At 39.8% G+C, this 18,852-nt stretch overlaps 1 protein-coding gene across 2 annotated transcripts; it reads right to left on the reverse strand.

Annotated features, from left to right (window-relative positions):
* Window positions 1-435: 435 nt before the first annotated feature.
* On the reverse strand, window positions 436-17,463 carry ctbp1 (C-terminal binding protein 1). Of its 2 annotated transcripts, none has more exons than XM_088375654.1 (11): window positions 17,358-17,463; window positions 10,894-11,048; window positions 10,191-10,335; window positions 9,107-9,210; window positions 8,926-9,028; window positions 7,643-7,767; window positions 6,508-6,597; window positions 6,304-6,434; window positions 5,506-5,633; window positions 5,321-5,435; window positions 436-4,700 (listed from the first exon to the last, which is right to left on the reverse strand). In XM_088375654.1, exons 1-11 carry the CDS (start codon window positions 17,422-17,424, stop codon window positions 4,505-4,507), a joined length of 1,359 nt encoding a protein of 452 aa, XP_088231780.1. In that variant the 5' UTR covers window positions 17,425-17,463; the 3' UTR covers window positions 436-4,504. The 2 variants fall into 2 exon arrangements, with proteins under 2 accessions (XP_088231780.1, XP_088231789.1); XM_088375663.1 differs by lacking the exon at window positions 17,358-17,463 and adding an exon at window positions 14,584-14,804.
* Between the last annotated feature and the right edge of the window lie 1,389 nt (window positions 17,464-18,852).

The raw sequence follows: 18,852 nt of genomic DNA on the forward strand, positions 1-18,852 counted from the left end.
GTAGTCGGGTCAAAGCAATCATGGTTGGTCCGGAGCAATTGTGTCAGGGTTCAACGTCCAAGATCATTCTGGGAGATAGCCAGTGAGCAGGAACATATGAGGTGCCGTTAGACAGAAACACATTCCTGTGACACTGAAACGCCTTCCTGTTACACTGAAATCTCATTAGTATTTATGAGAGGGTTGTGTATGTGAGAACATAACATTTCACTAGTGTATGTGAAAGCATTTCAGTTGTGTGTGTGTGTGTGAGAACATTTTGCCATCATATGCTCTCTTTAAAGGCAGTGTAGTGGAAAAAGTGTGTGGTTTTAGTGAAGAGCCTAAATGTAAAGAAACTATTGACAGTGCAAATGAAGTGTTTTGGGTGTTTATCATCTTTCAATTGCCACTACTGATCATTATCATTACCTCAGTAACCACACCAATAAAACATCATCATCCACAATTTTATTTTCTTTTAAAATAATTCATACAAATGCATACAGGCACAAACATATTTTTCATTAGGGTTTTGGCCAAAAATATTTACTGTAGAATGTATATATATATATATATATATATGTACTGCATATTGCTACACCTACTACTACCATAAAGTTGACAAACATGTAGGCAACAGTGGACTGTTTGTCACTACCAGGGAAGGAATTTCAAAGTGCTGTTTTTGTTTGTGAATGATGAACCATATCTGTAGAGGTTGCCATAGAAACAGCAAAGGTGATAGGCATCTTGTGAGGAATGTGTAGTCCACAGGAATTCCCTGCAGAATTTCCAAGGCCTTAGAACGTACACATTTCAGAGTTTGGCCCAGCGAGAACTTGGCACTCAGCTCAGGTTTAGAATTGGTAACGTCGGTGTGAAATGTCCATCCCTGGTCGCTACGATTGCTACCTCAAAGTAAAACGGGTAGGCAACAGTGAACTGTTTACTACTCAAAATGCCTGATCTGGAGTGGGATCCTGATTGGGCCCTCAGTGACGATACCTTCAGGAACCCAATGCTCCCACTCGCAGCGCTGCTTTTTAGACACAGATACAAACCAAGCCACATTGACACAGGCAGGCAGAAAAACACCACCACGTTATGTACATATAAGGACACGGAGAGCGCCGCGGTGGCCAAATGGTACACTTAGTAAGGACTCATCATGAAATGTTAAAGGGAATGTTGTGCTATTCACTCTCGTGCTTTGTAAAAAATGATTCAAAGTAAGGAACCAATGTAGGTAGCGGGGGATTTTGATTTTTTTTTTTCTAAGGAAGTAAAGCTTGTGCAAAACTTCACAACTGTCTTATTTACAGTTGAAGCTCTGGATCACAAAAAAGATGTCTTATGGTGAACCCCCTCTTATTGCCGGGAACGCATCTTAGACTCACCCAGTGTTGGTGAAAATTTTAAATAGAGACAACTTGCCCACCCCCGAAAAAAATTAAAGACAGTTTCACACCTGCAACACATTGAACATATCTGTTAAAACACATTTTTTACAAGAGTGAATGCTGTTATTCTGTGAGTCACCTGGGCTGGGGTGGGGGGGTGGTATATACTGTTGTGTTTCTTACGCGTTTCAAGATTTCAAATTTGAGTTTTAAACCACGGTTAGGATTTTAAATTTGGGTTTTAAAACCAAATTAGGAATTCAAACAAATGCTAGAGTTTGAAATTAGGGTTTCAAAATAGCGTTAGGCTTACAAATTATGGTTTCAAGCCATGGTTAGGGTTTCAAAACAGTGTTAGGGTTCTAAAATAGGGTGTCAAACCTGGTGTATGATTTTAAAGCACAATTATGGTTTCAAGCCCAATGTATAATTTAAAACAAGTTTCATTTCAGGGTTTAAATCCAAGGTTAGTTTTCCAAAAAAGTTGGTGTTCCAAATTATGGTTACAAGACAGAGTTAGGGCTTCAAATTAGGCTTTAAACCAGCTTTATTATTTTATGCTAAGGTTCCAGGCTATGTGTAAGGGTTTCAAGTTAGGCTTTCAAATTAGCGTATTAAGCCTTGATTGGGTTTTCAAACAAGTGTTATGGTTTCAAAATATGATTTGTGATCAGGATTTGTGGTTTTTGGAAAAGTGCATCAGAGAATAGTTCTCCTATACTTTTCCACATGTGAGGGCATTACATTTTTTAAGCATACTGCGATACAGAGGGGATTTCCACGGTAGACAGGTGAATGCGGTCCACACAAAAATTGTGCTTTGCAGCAAGGCTGCGATAGATGGACGCAATATAGCGGGGTGGGGGGATACTTTACAAGTTTAACGCTACACATTTAAGTCTGCTACAGTACAGAATCTCAGTGCATTATTTTGCATCTTCCCAACATTGTTTAAAAAAAAATCAATGTCAAGCACAATATTTCGCCACCTGCATACAACAAACGTGCAAGCTCAGAAATTGCAGGCTCTGTACAAACTACAGCAAACACCCTCAGCAATTGAAGTTGCAACGAAAAGTGAGAAAGAACAACAAAAAGGAGCACTAAACGGCAGAAAATGAAGTCAACAGTAGACCAACTGCGGAAACTAAAGATCCTGAGATGGTGTGCAAAAAAATAGCTGCCTCTTTTTCAGGGTGGCTTGTTTAGGAAAATTGTCACACAGATGTATCTAGTTTGTTTCCAGCATCTTCTGGCCTCCACTCCAGTTTAAAACCATGATTCCCTACCTCTGTGCCAAAAATGTCATGAGAGATCATCAGTCGAGAAAATTGCACACCTCCACCCCCATTTCATTCTGGCCCAAATGATTTATTTTATAACATTGATCATGACGTATTCGTGACTTGAGTTTATCGTTTTTCGATTAGATGCCAAAATATCTTTGTTGAACCAAACATGTCCAAAGAATTTGTGGGTGAATGGAAACGGTGTACAGTGGTACCTTCATTCTCAAGTTTATTCCATGGCTGAGCTTGTACAGTATCTCAATTCACTTGAATGGCAAATCAGTTTTTCCCCATATAAATGAATTTCAATGCTATTTTCACAGCCCAGCCCCGCCCCCCCAAAAAACCCTACCTAAAACAGCACTAGATTGAATTTAAAGAAATAAACTGGTTTCATAAAGTATAATTACTGTACATAATATAGTATATGTTCGTTAGATGTGTGCTTTTAATGTGCTTTTAAGGGGTCTGGCCCAGTGGGTGAAGTCTGTTGTGCAGTTTAATTAAAGTTTGAAATTGCATCGGGGACTGTGCCTCTCCTTTCAGTTTCTAAATTATTTTTCCTTTTTTTTCCACTTAAACGGAGAACAACATATGTGAAGCTCACGCAAAACCCGACTTTTGGTTCACAACATGAAAAAATATAATGATGAAGTGAAGGCTCAGAATTCTCAAAACTGGTCAATTGGGGCACACCTAAGTCAATATACCACTATACCGTTATAGTACTTAAAATCAACAAACTGATTCTGAATTAGGGATAGGGGCCGACAAGCTCGGGAATAGGGTTAAGCCATTATAAATGCATTGGGGGTGGATCAGATTAACCCTAAGCAATATTTCGAAAAGTTCATAATAAAATATAAATAAATATAAAAATATGTGGGGAAAAAACATTTAAAATGTCGTTAAGGAAATCCACAAATAGTCCACTCGCATACCCAATACGCATATTTCAAATTTCAAAACTTCTTTAGAAAGAAACAGAAAAAATAAAGCCAAAAATCTTTGAAATCCAATTGTTAGTAATATAGCATGTATTTTTATAGTAGACTTTCAAACTGGTCAGTTTGACTGTTAAAGCACACCATTGCACACGATGCAAAAATCGATTAAAAAATTGTATATTTGAAGGAATTGAACTGCCAAAGATAATATTTAAGAGAATTTCTATATTTTCAAACTGTTCAACTGAACCCATTTTTATGTTTAAATCTGTAAAAAGTGAAAGCGCATCACTGACTGCGGCTCTCCTTGCTGACATGCGAAAGCATTATCGTACCTCAGCTGTAGTGTTGAATTTGTTTCACTTGACTTAAGCGGCAAAACCTCAAAGTTTGGCTCGCAACACGAGGCAAAAAAATAATAATCTGACTTTATTGGGGCTCTCTTAAATCAAGGTACCACTGTAGTATCTAATTTTTGTGACGTCTTTCTTTGGTGTGCCATATGACTTTTCACATGTAAATGAATTCACCCTGATTTTTAAAAGGTTGGGAAAACACTGGTCTGCTTGAACAACTTACATTCATTTCAAAGCCAACAGCTTTTTTTTTTTTTTTTTTTTTACTTCCAGGCCCAAGGAATGATGGGGGCAGGGGGCGGGATAAAATAGCAACCTATGTGAAATTTTGGACACGCGACTGTCAAAAAGATTAGTTTTCCCTCAGTCTTCGCACAAATGGAGCATCCAACCTCTTTGTTTCCGTCTGCTGACCATCACTGCTGTCTTCTTGGCTTTCTTTGGAGTTTGGACGAGCAATCGGGTGCCTGTACATCATTTTGGGATCAGTAGTTGTTTACTGGACTTTGTCTTCCCGCTGCGCTTTTAGACTACAGCTGCTCATTTGGATGCTGCTCTCTGTCACCCTCCGGTGGCTTGACTGTGTTCTGTCCGGGTGACGGGGTGTGTGGCGGGTGTGCGACTGCAGGCGGGAGGGGGTGTGTGACGGGCACTGCGTTAGGCACGATGCCCTCCACGGGGGGCGGGAGGCCACCACTGGTCATGCTCACTACCCCTGGCGGGTACCTGGTACGAGGAGAGAGGAGTTTGCGTTGGGCTTGTGCTCCACTTGAATTTATTAAACCTATTTTGGTTGTTTTCACACAAGGAATAAGATTCAAAATTGGGCAAGACTTTAAAATGTGCAAGTGTTTGCAATTATGATTCCAAAACCAGGGTTAAAGTCTCAAATTGGAGGAGGGTTCTCAAAATACGATTAAAGCCAGGATTAGGGTTTCAAGTTGGGGTTTAAAGCCTGTGTTAAGGTCTCACTTTTAAAATCGCGTTTGAAAGCAGAACTCCAGTTTCAAGGTAGGTTTTCAAGGCAGGGTTAGAATTCTCAAATTTCACACCTTTATTAGGGTTTCAAACTGGGACTGAAATAGTTTCACTGTTTGTAAATTAAGCTTTTGAGCCTACCTGTGCAAATTTAGCTTTCAAGACAGGGTTAGATTTTCAAGTCAGGTTAGGATTTGGGATACAGTTTCCCAGTTGGGTTTCACGTAGGATTGGGGTTTCAATTTTCAACCCAGTGCTGGGGTTTCAAAAGATAGTAAGCATTTCAAATTAGGTTAGGTGTAAGTGCCACGACAAAAGCTATATTGTTGCTATGACGACCATGTCTCTAGTCTACGATGTGTCATTACCTGTAGGCTCCATTGAGTTCTGGGTGGACGTTGGCTGGTTCCACTGCCGTCCAGTGGTTGTTCTGAGTCAGGAATTCCTTGTTGACGCAGTTCTTAAGACTGTCCGGAATACGACCTGAACACAGACACAATATTTTTCGAATGGAACTTATGGAAGTAAAGCTGGCGATCAATGTGGGCCCGACCTGTGATGGCTCTCCGAATCTCCCTGGCAGCCTCCTCCCGCATCTCTAGCGAGGCCTGTTCACTGTACCAGGCGGCATGAGGGGTGCAGATCAGGTTAGGGGCGTCCTTCAGGGGACCCTGACTGAAACTACAAAGGGAAACACACACACACACACACAGTGTGAAAGGGGCGAAATGACAGGATGAAAAATGTTATGCTCAAGGGCCTGTTTTATTTTTAATGCCAATGATGAAGTCCAGGTCAGTCGTTCTTTCTTTCACAAGTATGTAAACGAACCATTGTGAATATCTTTGAGTATGGGAACCCATGAGTATGCAGAGCTCCACTGTAATTTATAATTAGTTTTTATCTTACAATAAATGAATAAAAAATATTAAAAAATCTTTCATTTTCTTATGTTCATTATTTCACTATTTACAACTACCAATTACTGAATAAAAGAAATAAAATCATTACATTATGTTTGTAAGGTGTTAGTTTAATAATTTTCTTTCATTGTTTACAATAAACAAATTAATGAGACAAAAGAAATAACAACATTCACATACACCAATTATAGGGGGGACAGGTAAATTAATGCAACAAATATAGCAGGATTTTTATAATGTAAATTCTCGCAAATATGTAAACACTTTCCCATTTACATGCACCAATTTTAGGGTGGGGGGGCAGGTAAATGAATGCAACAAAGATTGCAGGATTTTTCATACTGTAAATTCCCGCTAAATGTAAATATCTTCCCAATAGTTACCATATTGAACACTTAACTTTGACAACCAACCAGAGTTGATATTACCTGAAGGGTTCCGTCTCGTGAACATCCAGGGCAGCGCCGCGTATTCTCCCGTCCTTCAGGGCCTGGGCCAGGGCCTTCTCATCCACCAGACCCCCCCTTGCCGTGTTGACCAGGAATGCTCCCTGACGCATCTGGAACACATGCCTCCATTCACATTGTTTGTTGGAATCAAAGTGAAATCAGAGGAAGGTCTGGTTCAGCCACCTGCTTAACGGTGAAGTCGTTGATGAGGTGGTGGTTGTGTTCGTTCAGGCTGCAGTGCAGCGACACGCAGTCGGAGTGGAAGAGCAGATCCTGTTTGGGATAACCGAGAAACAAATATTAATTTAACACACAACGAAACAACACAATAAAAAAAACGTAAAGGGATTAGGGATACGGACATCAACATCATACATTCATAAATTCATAAACTCAAATGCGATAGTATTCACTCTAATTAAGATACAAAATACAGCATGATGTGACACAATACTGTTCATAGTAACTACAATACACGAACACACAATTTGATGCAACGCAACACAATGCTATTCACTCCACTTGCACTACTAGACAATATGGCACAATGGTATTCACTCCGATTCTGATACATTGAAGCTTAAAAATAAACTAATTATTTAAAATTGTGTTCACATAGGTTTTGTGACAGTTATATTCAAATGTTTGCACCTGCCTACTTTTGTTTAAGTAATGACTGCACACTTTCTGTAAATTCTATAAACTTCATATCACTTCTCAAACATCACTTTTTTTTGTCTGCTTTATGATATATTTATCTGGAATTGCTTATCCAAACAACCAATGATTGAGGAAAATCTTGAAAATTATCAGGGGTGCCCAAACTTTGCATACGACTGTAAATACCTCCTCCAGCCAACTCTGTGGTGTGCTAGCCATTATGTTAATCTATTTATTCGAAGATATTTACAAGTGAGCCGATACTACAAAGGCTCCCGGCAAGTTATAAAGCTAATTAGATGTGTGTGTGTGTGTGTGTGCATGCGTGCGTGCGTGCGTGCATGCGTGTGTGTGTGTGCATGTAATAATAATAATAGTAGCAGTAGTAATAATAATAATAATAATAATAATAATAATAATAATAATAATAATAATTGGTTGGTGACCGCCTTCCAAACCCAACACACTATTCACTACAGTAATTATAAATACACACACCCATTGCCACAAAACAATTCGCTCCAGTTACAATACAATATGAAAGGATATGTATGGCATAATAAAATTCACTATTACCCTACAATGGGACACGTATTCAATAGTGAGGGTGGAAACACATGAACCTTCATGTGAGCAAATCTGTCCAAATCAAACGTACCTGTAGCGTGGTGACTCTTTGAAGGCCCAGGGATCTTTCCACGCCGTCGGCCAAATAGGGATCATAAAAAATGACATTGAAGCCAAACGTCTTAGCTCGCAAGGCTACAGCCTGGCCCACTCGACCTACACACACATCCGTGCGCACACATTAACACATACTTGATATATCAAGGCAGTAGTTAGTAGAGTAGGTGGTTTCACTTGAGTCTGAATTAAATAGTAATTTTTCTTTAATTTTAATTAAATTTTAATTAATTAAATAAATTTAATTTTTCTTTTCTTTCTTTAATCTTGGTTGCGACCTTTATATTGTTAGCTTGAATCAATTTTATTACTGTTTAAGATACCCTATTTTTTGGCATTATTGAATGCACTTAGCTTGTACACATTCAATGTGGAACTAAAACTATGGGTCTGCTTCTCCACTGATGCCCCTACTAACAGGCCCATGATGCACTTCACCATTGCGCCTAATTTCATTCACATTTAATTTTGTTTTAAGTTTACGACCATTGTGTGGCATCTATACACATAGATGTGCCTTTTGAGAGGAAGGGTCCATTTTAAAATTTTCACTATTTGCAACTGTCTGAATAGCAGGGGGGGGGGTCAAAGTACAGCTAAAGCTTCATTTTACGCAGACTTTGGGGTCCAGAATTTGGGAATCGCGTTAACCACGAAAGCGCATTATATAGAAAATCTTGTTTGTTTGTTTGTTTTTTAAGAAAGGGCAGCCAAAGGGGTCCTTTGTCACGTTAATTTACGTCAGCTAAGGGGTTCGTTCGCCGTTCATGAATATGAGGCTCCCTCCTACAAGGACCGTCTGTTGACATTTATATTAAAAGAGAAGCAATGCGCAGATGACAATATTGGGCAGATTGAGTAAATCATTTTGTTATGTGAATGGATGGAAGAGAGATTAAAGCGGCCACTTATTTTACTAGTGTGTCCGGCCACGGTCTTTGATTTCTGAGTGGATGAGGTGCTTCTGTGAACCTCCCCCTTTCCGAATCAAAAATAAACAAAGCTATCCCTAACACTGCAATAAAGCAGTCATAAAGATCAAACAGCCCAATTACTTATCAGATGTCTTTGAATTAGTCACGGAAATTAAATCACAAGTCTTTATATTGGCCATTTAAAATACTACTTGAAAATGTATATACGACGAAAAAAAAAATTGGGGTCCATGACCAAACCCCGTGAGACAGAAAGTTGCAAATCAAAGCGCGTAAGATTGAGCTTCAGCTGTACATTGTCTGGCTTTTCGCCTTGACTGACCTAGTCCGATGAGTCCCAACGTCTCCCCTCTGATCCTCGCTGCTCCTGAAGCAACCTCTCGGATCTGCTCCACACTTTGGACCCGTGTGCCCTCCCGGAGAGCCTGGCGTAGCGTGTAGCGTATAGGTATGTGATGAACAATTTGACGTTATGGGTTTTCTTAAGGTCAAAAGCCACAAACCTGATGGAGCCATGTTGTACGCCGATACAAGGTGAGGATGTGACACAGCGTGGAGTCAGCCGTCTCCTCCACCGAGGCGGCTGGCATGTTACACACAACAATTCCTGTTGGAATAGAGGATGGGAACGTTTTGGCAACAGCTTTATGAGTCAGCTTTGGGTTATTTCAGAGGTCCAATAAACAATATCGGTATGAATAACGTTTGCAAGGAATATCATACAGAAATGAGTTTAACTTCTACCCCAACCTTTGTTAGGTTGAGTTTCCTAACGATATCGCACATATTCCTTCGATGACATCAGCAAATACCTGAGCCAGGATTTCAATGTTTCGGTTTTCAATAAATTCTTATAGTTGGTTCTTTACAGAAATATGCTCAATGTGCCCCCACTTGTCCAAGCAAGGTATTATGAATAATACTACCTCCACCAGTTTTATCCATCTCAGGGGGCCGCCATTCTACCTCGTACGGTCACTTGCTCTCGACTGAAAATGAGATCATGGTGCTTAAGGTCGCCTTGTCCAAACGTGACAAAATCCAGAAAAAAGGTGATAATATTAATCAGCATAGCATATTGATAAGAGTAGGGGTGCATATTCGAGAATGTTTGTGACTTGACTCCACCTGTAACTTCTCCCACAATGTTTGTTGGGGGAGCTCCAACAGTACTACCTATGTCCTTCTACGTTTGTCGGAAGTGTCCAAGACGGGATTTTGGTTGATTCGCTGCTCTATGGATTGTTATGAACAGAATGCCATACAGACATGGATCTCCCCCCTCATTTTATCTGTGAGCTTTACAAACTCTTCCAAACATCTGAGTCCATCGAAAACATTGTGTATGTGTTTAGGCTGTTTCTGCAGTCCACAGATGGAAACTCAATTTTGAACTGTCATTTTTAGGGTGAGCTTTCCAATGATTAAAACCCACAATCACAATAAATGACCACAAAAGCGTGTTCAAACTTCAGACCCCTGTCCCAGCATCATTCCGATACTGCTTGAGACGACAAAAACTTGCCGCACATTTTTGTGTTGGTGCTGGAAAACAGGCGTTATGAAAGGGGCCAAGAGCTCACTCACCAAGCTCGCCCGCAGACTTGATGTCAATGTTGTCATAGCCGCTACCGATGCGCACGATGATGCGGAGAGCTTTGAACTTCTCCAGGTCTTCTCTCATCAGAGTGATAGTGTGATACATCAACGCTCCCACGGCTTCGTTCAGCACCTGCGTGCACAGAATGCGTGAATTACTCCAGGTCCGTCTGTATGGAGCACATGAATGCATTTCTATGAATGGATAATGGCTTTGTTTGGATTTGTTGTCTGCGTCCTCTTAATATCCTGTGTTTGAATATACCTGCCTGCAATGGTTGGCTGCACTTCCTGAATATCGCCATGTAAAGAGATTAAACGCAATCAGATAGTGTTCCCCTTCCTTATCGGTGACAGGGTCTCAGTCAGCAGTGCCCCACCAAAACTTAGGGAATAAATCAGCGCCCGGCACCAATTTCACCAATCAACATATAATTGGGTGAACGATTCTATCAAGACACAAGAACACGTTTTTACAGATTTTAATTAGTCTAAATGTGAACTGTTAAAGAATCCGCCTTCAGTAAAGAACACTTGATTCTCACAGTCAATGTCAAACTGTGGATGGCATGATAAACGATGATGTCTCAAAAGCAAGCATACAAATGTGCACTTGCACATAATACAGTTTGTCTTGTCTTTGAAGTAAAAAAAAACAGTGTGCCATAGTTTTTCTTGTGTAACGACCCACCTTTTCATGGATCTCCTGCGTCGACTGTGCATCGCAGAAGGCCACAGTGGCGACATCTTTCAGGACTGGCATCTCTACTGTGCAGTCTCGTCCATCCAGCAGAGCCACGAGGGGACGTGGGTGCATAGGTCCATTCATGATGGGGGGCCTAATGCCTTGAACACAACGGAAATAGTAAAAGTGAGCCGATGTCAAGTGATGTAAGTATAAAACATGATACTACTTTGACAAGACACAAAAAAATTCCTGCAGGAAAAAGCAAGAGAAGGGCAACTTCAATTTGACCCCTTTTTACACTGCTTTATTCAAAGTAACACACTTTATTGTGGTAAAGGAACTTACAATTTATTTTATTGTAGCAGCCCCTTCATATTTTAAGACTGATTTATTGAGGTTTATCGTCATTTTTCTTCTGAATAATCCAAATTTTACGTGGTGCTTCTAGAGGCGAGTGGGAATAATGCAGGCATCTCTCCTGAGTTGCTGCTGTCACTATTCTCACTATTCTTGCATTATATATAATTATTTTTTTGGGGACAATTCAATAAAATTTTATAATTTCCCCCAGCACACAAATAATCTTACACTAATGTGCCCCAGCAGTGGCACACTGGTTGAATCTGTCTATGTATTTTTGCAAGTTGAGGGCTGGGCTGGCCTAGTCCCAATACCCCACAAAGCGCGAGTCCTTAAAAAGAATCAGAAGTATTCATGTTGCATTAATAATATGGTACTTGGATCAGTTACTAACAGTAACCCTCCCATCCCTGTTTCCACTGGATTCGTTCCCAGCGCGTCTAAAATCTCTCATGTCCTTCAGATGGAGGATGCACAAGTGGAAATTCCTCTGTTTAGACTGCTCAGCTTTCCTGTTTAAATTAGCTCACATCATGGGAAATTGTTAAAGCAGTGATTTCACAATCGCTATTTTTCAAATATTCAGAAGAATCAGACTTGTTGGGAGAAGATTCCAAATGGAGATTTTCTTGTGATGACATTCTTGAGGTCTGATGTCCTTCGGTGAGAAACGGATGAGAAGTCAGTTGTGGAATCACTGCCCTGGTTAGTTTTACTGTCAAAAACATTGACTAAGCAACGTCTTTTCCAGAAGGCGAGCCCTACATTATACCGAGCAGTGCCCGGAGATAATTGATATCTTTGGCTCATGATGTATAATTGTAATTTTTTCCAATTAAAATTGCAAGATAGGATTAAAGTAGGTTAGGGTTATATGGCACAGATACAGTTTCAAGTTTGGGTATTAAGAACTGCACATTAGGATTTAAAGTCAGAGTTTCAAGTCGGAGTTACAATTTCAAATTAGGGTACCACATAAAAATCAGCATTTTAAACAAGGGAAGGTCATTTTAAACAGGAATTGTAGTTTCAAGACAGCGTTACATTTTTAGCTCAGGGTTTTAAGATAGGGTTAGGGCTTTTCAAAGTTTGGACTAATTACAGGGTAAGTGTTTCAAAGTGGGGTTTTATAGTGGGGTATGAAAGTCGTTCCAAACCTGACAGGATTAGGGTTTTATGCCAACAAAAAGATTTTAAATTAGGTTTTCAAGACAGGATTAGAGTTCAAAGGGTATAAAAGTAAGGTTGCAAAATGAGGTCAGAGTTTTGAATCAGGGTTTCACAACAGGTTGGGGTAGAATTTCAAAGCCTAATTTGAAACCAGCTTTGAAATCCTGTGAATTGACCTGTTTGATGAAAAAGGAGCTGCGAATGAGTGAAAGTCATATATGCTCAGGTGTATCACTGTGTCCCATTATGACACGACTTTTCTACACGCCGCTTTCAAGTAATCACCAACAAAACGCTTCTTGTTGTCTTCTGACAGCTGAACACCAGCTCAGCACAACCTCAGCCTGCTGTTGCCTACTTATCGGTGACATTGGATTCCAATGTGAAACCTGATCTGATGATCAACTGTGCTGTGTTCACGCGTTGTAAAACACGCTTAATGGAGAATCAAAAGAACGTTGCTGACAGAATGACTGGGCCACCAGCAGAAACGTAGGTATCAAAACTCAAGGCCTGCAAACTAGGTCTATTGAAGACAAAAAATACCACAGGTTTTCATTGGTTAATGTTAAAAACTAATTATTTGTCTGTCATCACTTGAGATACTTTATGGTGGCAGGTGACTCAACTCACTTCACAACACGCTGAAGTTTGGCAAATATCAGAGTGACCATCTAGCGGTCTTCAAAATAGGTACGGTTTTCGGTCAAGGTTACGGATTTCAAATTTGGATTTCATACCTGGTTTATGGTACCATAGTGAGGTTATAAATGAAGCTAAATTAAAGCTTTCTATTTTGTGCCAGAGCTAGGGTTTGAAATTGAAGTTTCAAGAGAGGTTAGGGTTTGAAAAGTGAATTTAAAGTCTGGGTGTTTAAGATTTCAAACAAAGTTTAGGGTTCTAAATTAAACACGGGTTAATGTTCCTAAATAGGGTTTACGATTTGTTTGGGTTTCAAATTGGGGTTTCATGAATGGGTTGGGGTTCCAAATCAAGATTTCAAGTCTGAATTCGAGTTTCAAAGTGGGGGTTTTAATCTGTTAATGTTTCTACTTAACTAGGTTAAGAGTTGCAAGTTAGAGTTTGAAGGTAGGGTTAGAGTGGGTTCAATAAGTGGTTGATCCAGAGTTAGTATTTTGATTTATTGTTTCAAACCTGGGTCAGTGTTTGGATGTAGGTTAACAAGAGCCAGGTTTCTAAAATCAGGGTATCAAGCCTGCATTACGATTTAATGTAACGGTGACGATTTCGAAGTAGGATTTGTAGTCAAAATAAAAGTGAGTATAAATTAGGGTTTCAAACCAAGGTTAGTGTTTCAAATCAGGGTTTTGACAATTGGTTAATCTGGGTTACTATATTGAAGAAGTCTTAGACTGCATTTAGGGTTACAAATCAGGATTTCAAGTTAGGGTTTCAAACCAGAGTTGGTGTTTGTAAGCAAGTAGGTTAACATGGGCTAGCGTTCTAGATTTTGCTTTCAAGAGACAAGGTTAGTGTTTCAAATCATTGTTTTGCTGTCTGGGTAGGGGTAGGGTTAGGGTATTGAATTAGGGTTTCAAATGAGCTTTTTTGGGTTCAAGTCACACAGCTAATGCTAAGAGGATTGTGCTCCGGATCATCTATTTCTCACAAAATCAAATCTGAGCAGCCTGATGCCTCAGTTATCGATTGCTTCTTCCTGATCTGAAAGTGATGGATGCCATATCCCATGACCTTGGACTCGCTGCCTCCCCAGGGGAGACGATGGGGGGGAGCGTACGCGGTGGTCCCCACAAGAACACGCTGGGCCTTTACATTCAGCAACCGGCACTACGTTCATCACCCTTTTTGTTTTCCAGAACAATCTTTCGAAGCCACCTGTGTGTGTGTGTGTGTGTGTGTGTGTGTGTGTGTGTGTGTGTGTGTGTGTGTGTGTCTGTCTGTCTGTCTGTCTGTGTGTGTGCGGGGTGCGTGCATGCGTGCTTATTCTTGCTAGCCCTCGTTTTCTGTCCTTACCAACACCACACACACACGCACACACAGGCACACACACACATTCTTGCAAGGCCAACACAAGATAATGTAGTAGTGTGGGAGAATGAAGGGGAGAAAAAACAGAGGGGGGAAGGGAAGCGTATACACTCACACACACAAACATTACCACACACAAGTACACACATTTACCTAGAGGCATGCCTTTGTTGAGGAGATGTGAGCTTCCCATGGTTTTTTCATGTAGACTCCACTCGGCATATGGCGGCGGCTTCCTCGCCTCCCTCTCTCACAAACGCATACACATGTGCTTCCCCCTCTCTCTCTTGCTGTCTCTCTCAACCCTTCCGTTCTACCAACTCCCCCCCTCCCTCACGTTTTCCTCTCTCCACTACAGCAAATCCCTCCCTTTCTGTTTGTGGCAGTAAGGGAGTACAGGAAGAATGTGAAAGTGTGTGCATGTGTGTGTGTGTGTGTGTGTGTGTGTGCGTGTGTGTGTGTGTATGTGTGTGTGTGTAATAGAACCAGTAGAAAAGGGGCAGAGCTCATCTTTTGTCTCCTGAAGCTAGGGGAAAAAAAGTTATGCAATGCAAGGCAGTTGCAAGAGAAGACCAACTTGTTCCTGATTCGAACGTCATTTATCTCTTCTGGCATGTTGCTTTCTGAGCGACAACACTTTGTGGAAAGAAAAGAGAATGAAATAAAAAAGAAAAGCTGCCTCATGTTAAATCCATTAATATCCGATTATAAAACTGCACCTTAATCTAGTTTTCTCAAACTAGGGTTTGCGAGCCTTAATTTGGAGGTCTGTAAAATAATAGAAATTTTATTGTTTTACCTTTAAAAAGAAAAGTGTATGCCAATTACTTACTACGCAATAATACATTTTGAAAAATAGTCACATTGGAAGCATTAATACCCAAAAGTATATTATTAAGCCAACGCTTAAGATACAATATTCCTGTCATGTTTTTAGATACCAGTCTCATCATTCAAACAAAATTGCCATTGTTTCTTTATATGGACTACTTCTACTACGTATTTACTGATTGAGGTAAATGAGTGGCCTTTACACCAGTGTGTTGGCCAAATACCACTTGAGGCCAACTCAGAATGATTCCCAATAAATACTCAGGACAAGTGTTTGTCTTTCCTTGCTCTTTTCCAGCTTTCCCCAATCACTTTATTTCTATCATCATACAACAATGGTACAGTATTGTGGGCTATTAATATTTAGTATGGATGTGTCATGTATCTTTCCTAAAGAAAGAATAAACGTTTGCACACAACTTAACGATCACTGCCCGGTAATGTGGACACATGGAAAACGTTGCAGAAAAAAACTGACAAAACATTTTGGCAGGCAATGTGCTTACAGACACTAAAATAAGAATGACTCAACTTACTGGTTGTCAACGCACATTGCAAACTCACAACACCGTGCACAACATAGCCCCAGACTCTACTGTGCTGCACTTGAGCCACATGTAGCATCGTGCAAATAACGTGAACGCGCTTTTCACACAAATACAGAACATACAAGCATGAAAAATAGTAACCATTGTTACAGTGACTTTTTTACATTTTCTACAATGATAAAATCAAATCAAAGTTTAATCCAAAAACCAAAAAATGATTAGCATTTAATTGAGTAAATCATCCGACTTAACGCCAACTACAGCACAGCGCACCTTAGCAGTCATTTGTTCTAAGTTGGCCGAACCAGTGATTTATGTGGCTCATCTAACGGGCTACTTTGAAGGAGAATGTGTATTTGCATTTCGTATTTAGTAAACAATATAAAAGTTGAAAATTTAATCAGAGGACTGTGTTCAAGACTGAATGTCTATTTGGAGCTGTTACATTGGTTGATAAAGCAAGTAAATTTGTATCCCATGAAAACAGCAAGGGAGAGCAAGGGGTGTGGCCATATTCATTTCATGAAGGCATGCAACTGACACTATTAAGTTGATGGGAGAATCTGCACAGCCCGAAAAGTGCATAGTAGCATGTGTTTTTTACAACGTTCAAACTTCATTTCAATTTGGTTTGCATAGAAAAAAAAACATCATTGCAAAATTCAATAAAGGTATGATCAGATTTTGAAAAATTGGATGGATAAAAACAAAATAAGACCACCAAGAAACATAACAAGGTCATCAGTAAAGCTTTGTAAAGCTTTTTTTTTTTCAATGGATTTTCATATAGCTCCATTTGACCCACTCAGTTTTGTTGTGTTTGTGTTTATGCAACCAAACCGGCCAAACTACATCTTAAACATACCCAACCTTGCACAAATATGTTCTACTGCTACAACAAAGGCCACATGTACCATCTTAAAGCAAAAAAAAAAGCCTTAAAAAAACAAAATGACTCATAAAACGTGATGACATTCTTCACGACAGCGTATCGTCCAGTTGATATGTGTAGGGTTTACACACAGCATGTACTACTAAGTACATAGATGAGAACGCAAACATTGTGTGACATTGCTACATAAAAATGTGACAAATCTAGGTCAATGGCTTGCACTCAAGTTTTCAGCAGCGAGGTTCCATGTTCAAATTCTTTGAAGTCTCCCACTTGTTTCCACATTTTAAATTGTTTTTGAAGTCTGTAAAAATATGCATCTTTAACTTTGCGTCAGCCAAACCAACTGACAAATCAACTAAATAAAAATAATAAAAATCGACAGTGAAAGGAACTGAAGATGCAGAGAGGTTAGGGTTGCAACACAACTCATGAAGGGAAAGAAGAAATGATCATTGCATAATTTTCAGTTTAATTTACTTGCTTTATCAACCAGTGGAACAGCTCCAAATAGACATTCAGTCTTGAGCCTCTGATTAAGTTTTTATCGTTTATATTGTTTACTAAAAACACATCATACTGTTCTGAACATATACACTGAATGACAGTGTGTGTGTGTGCGTGTGTGTTTGTGTGTGTGTTTTGTGTGTACGTACCCACTGCAGTAATCCCCACCTGCGGGCGACACCCCCCTCCTACCACTGTTTCTTGCTGTTTCCTCATCTTGAAGTTCCTCTGTTCGCCTCCTCTAAAGTGGTGATGAGGCAAGCAACTGACAGGAGCACTTACAGGCTAATTACAAGCATGCTTGGCTGCACAGTGCACACACACAAACACACACACACATTAACAGATTCTTATGTTAAATTAAATGCTCTAATGTCTCATTATGTCTCAAACTCAATTTACCTGGGGGCCACTGGAGGTACAGTCTGGGGTGAGGCTGAGCCGCATTGGGGTTTTTTTTAGGCTTGGATAAAAACGTTTAATGAAAAATAATTATCAAACAGTAATAGATAAATAAAATGATATAATGAAAACATTAATACAGCAGATATAGAAAACTGTAGAAACCACATATAGTTGCTGACTAGAGAAATGTATTATTATTAATCAGATTCATTGTCTGTATTAACAGTTCTTTATTTAACCTTGGAAGGAATGTTGCTCTGACCATGGCTTCTGCCTACCTCTTGCTGCTAGAGACTTGGCAGTGATTCCTCATGGATAGCTGAGCCACATTTGGCGTGAGGGAGAAAGCAGTTGAGACCCTTATGCTCATCAATAAGTCTGGATCTGTACTTGGACTTATTGAAGTTCAAGGTAGAAAAGAGCTTTTTGCACAAGTACTATGTGCTCCCAAAAAGACACATTCGAATCAGCACCGCACACAAACATTCATATCAAAATCATGGGCCACACTAACAAAACTTTCATGTTAAGGTGAGGGCCACAAACCATCCTCCTGCAATTGGGCCACGGGTTTGAGACCCCTGCTCGAATGCAGTTGTGTAGTACAAAATCATACTGAGAGATTCCTCCTTTAGCTATGTCAAGCTTTCAAAGTAGGGTTTTAAGAAAAGGTCAGGGTTTCAACACATGGTTTTAAGATAGGGATAGGGTTTCAAAGTAGGTTTTAAAGTCTGGATAAGGGTTTCAAGATAGGTTACAATTTCAAAGTAGGGTTTTAAGTCAGCATTAAAGTTCCAAATGATGATTTCAAGGCAGGATTTGCTTCAAGGTAGGGTTTCAAGTTCAGTTGGGGTTTTTAAAGTAGGGTTTCAATTTAGGGTTAGCGTTTCAAAGTAGTGTTTCCAGTCAGGTTTGGAAATAGGGTTTGATGTCAGATTTAAGATTTCAAAGTAGACTTTCATGCCAGAATTGATGTTTCAAAGTAAGGTATCAAGACAGGGTTAGGGTTTAAAGCAGATTCAGAGTTTCAAAATAGTGTTTCAAGGCACAGTTGGGATTCCCAAGCAAGGTCGTTGATCAGAATTAAAGTCCCAAAGAAGGGTCAAATTTGGAGTGTCAAAGTAGGGTTATAAATTTGGGTTCTGGTTTTGAATTACAGTAGGTTTTTAAAGCTGGTTTTGGCAGTTGGAGTTGGGTTTCAGGCTGGCGTTTGGGTTTCAAAAGAAGGGTTTTAAGTCA

The sequence above is a fragment of the Syngnathus floridae genome, chromosome 1 (assembly GCF_059516105.1).
Source record: "Syngnathus floridae isolate MCC-2025c chromosome 1, RoL_Sflo_1.0, whole genome shotgun sequence".
NCBI lineage: Eukaryota > Metazoa > Chordata > Actinopteri > Syngnathiformes > Syngnathidae > Syngnathus > Syngnathus floridae.

What these genes read in the sequence shown, in the direction of transcription:
- ctbp1 (XM_088375654.1), bottom strand. Translation starts at nt 17,424, where the DNA reads ATGAGGAAACAGCAAGAAACAGTGGTAGGAGGGGGGTGTCGCCCGCAG. An exon ending in GTACAACATGGCTCCATCAG is followed by an intron (nt 9,029 to 9,106) that starts GTTTGTGGCTTT and finishes ACGCTACGCCAG; the next exon opens with GCTCTCCGGGAGGGCACACG. An exon ending in CACGAGACGGAACCCTTCAG is followed by an intron (nt 5,634 to 6,303) that starts GTAATATCAACT and finishes TTCCCTTTGTAG; the next exon opens with TTTCAGTCAGGGTCCCCTGA.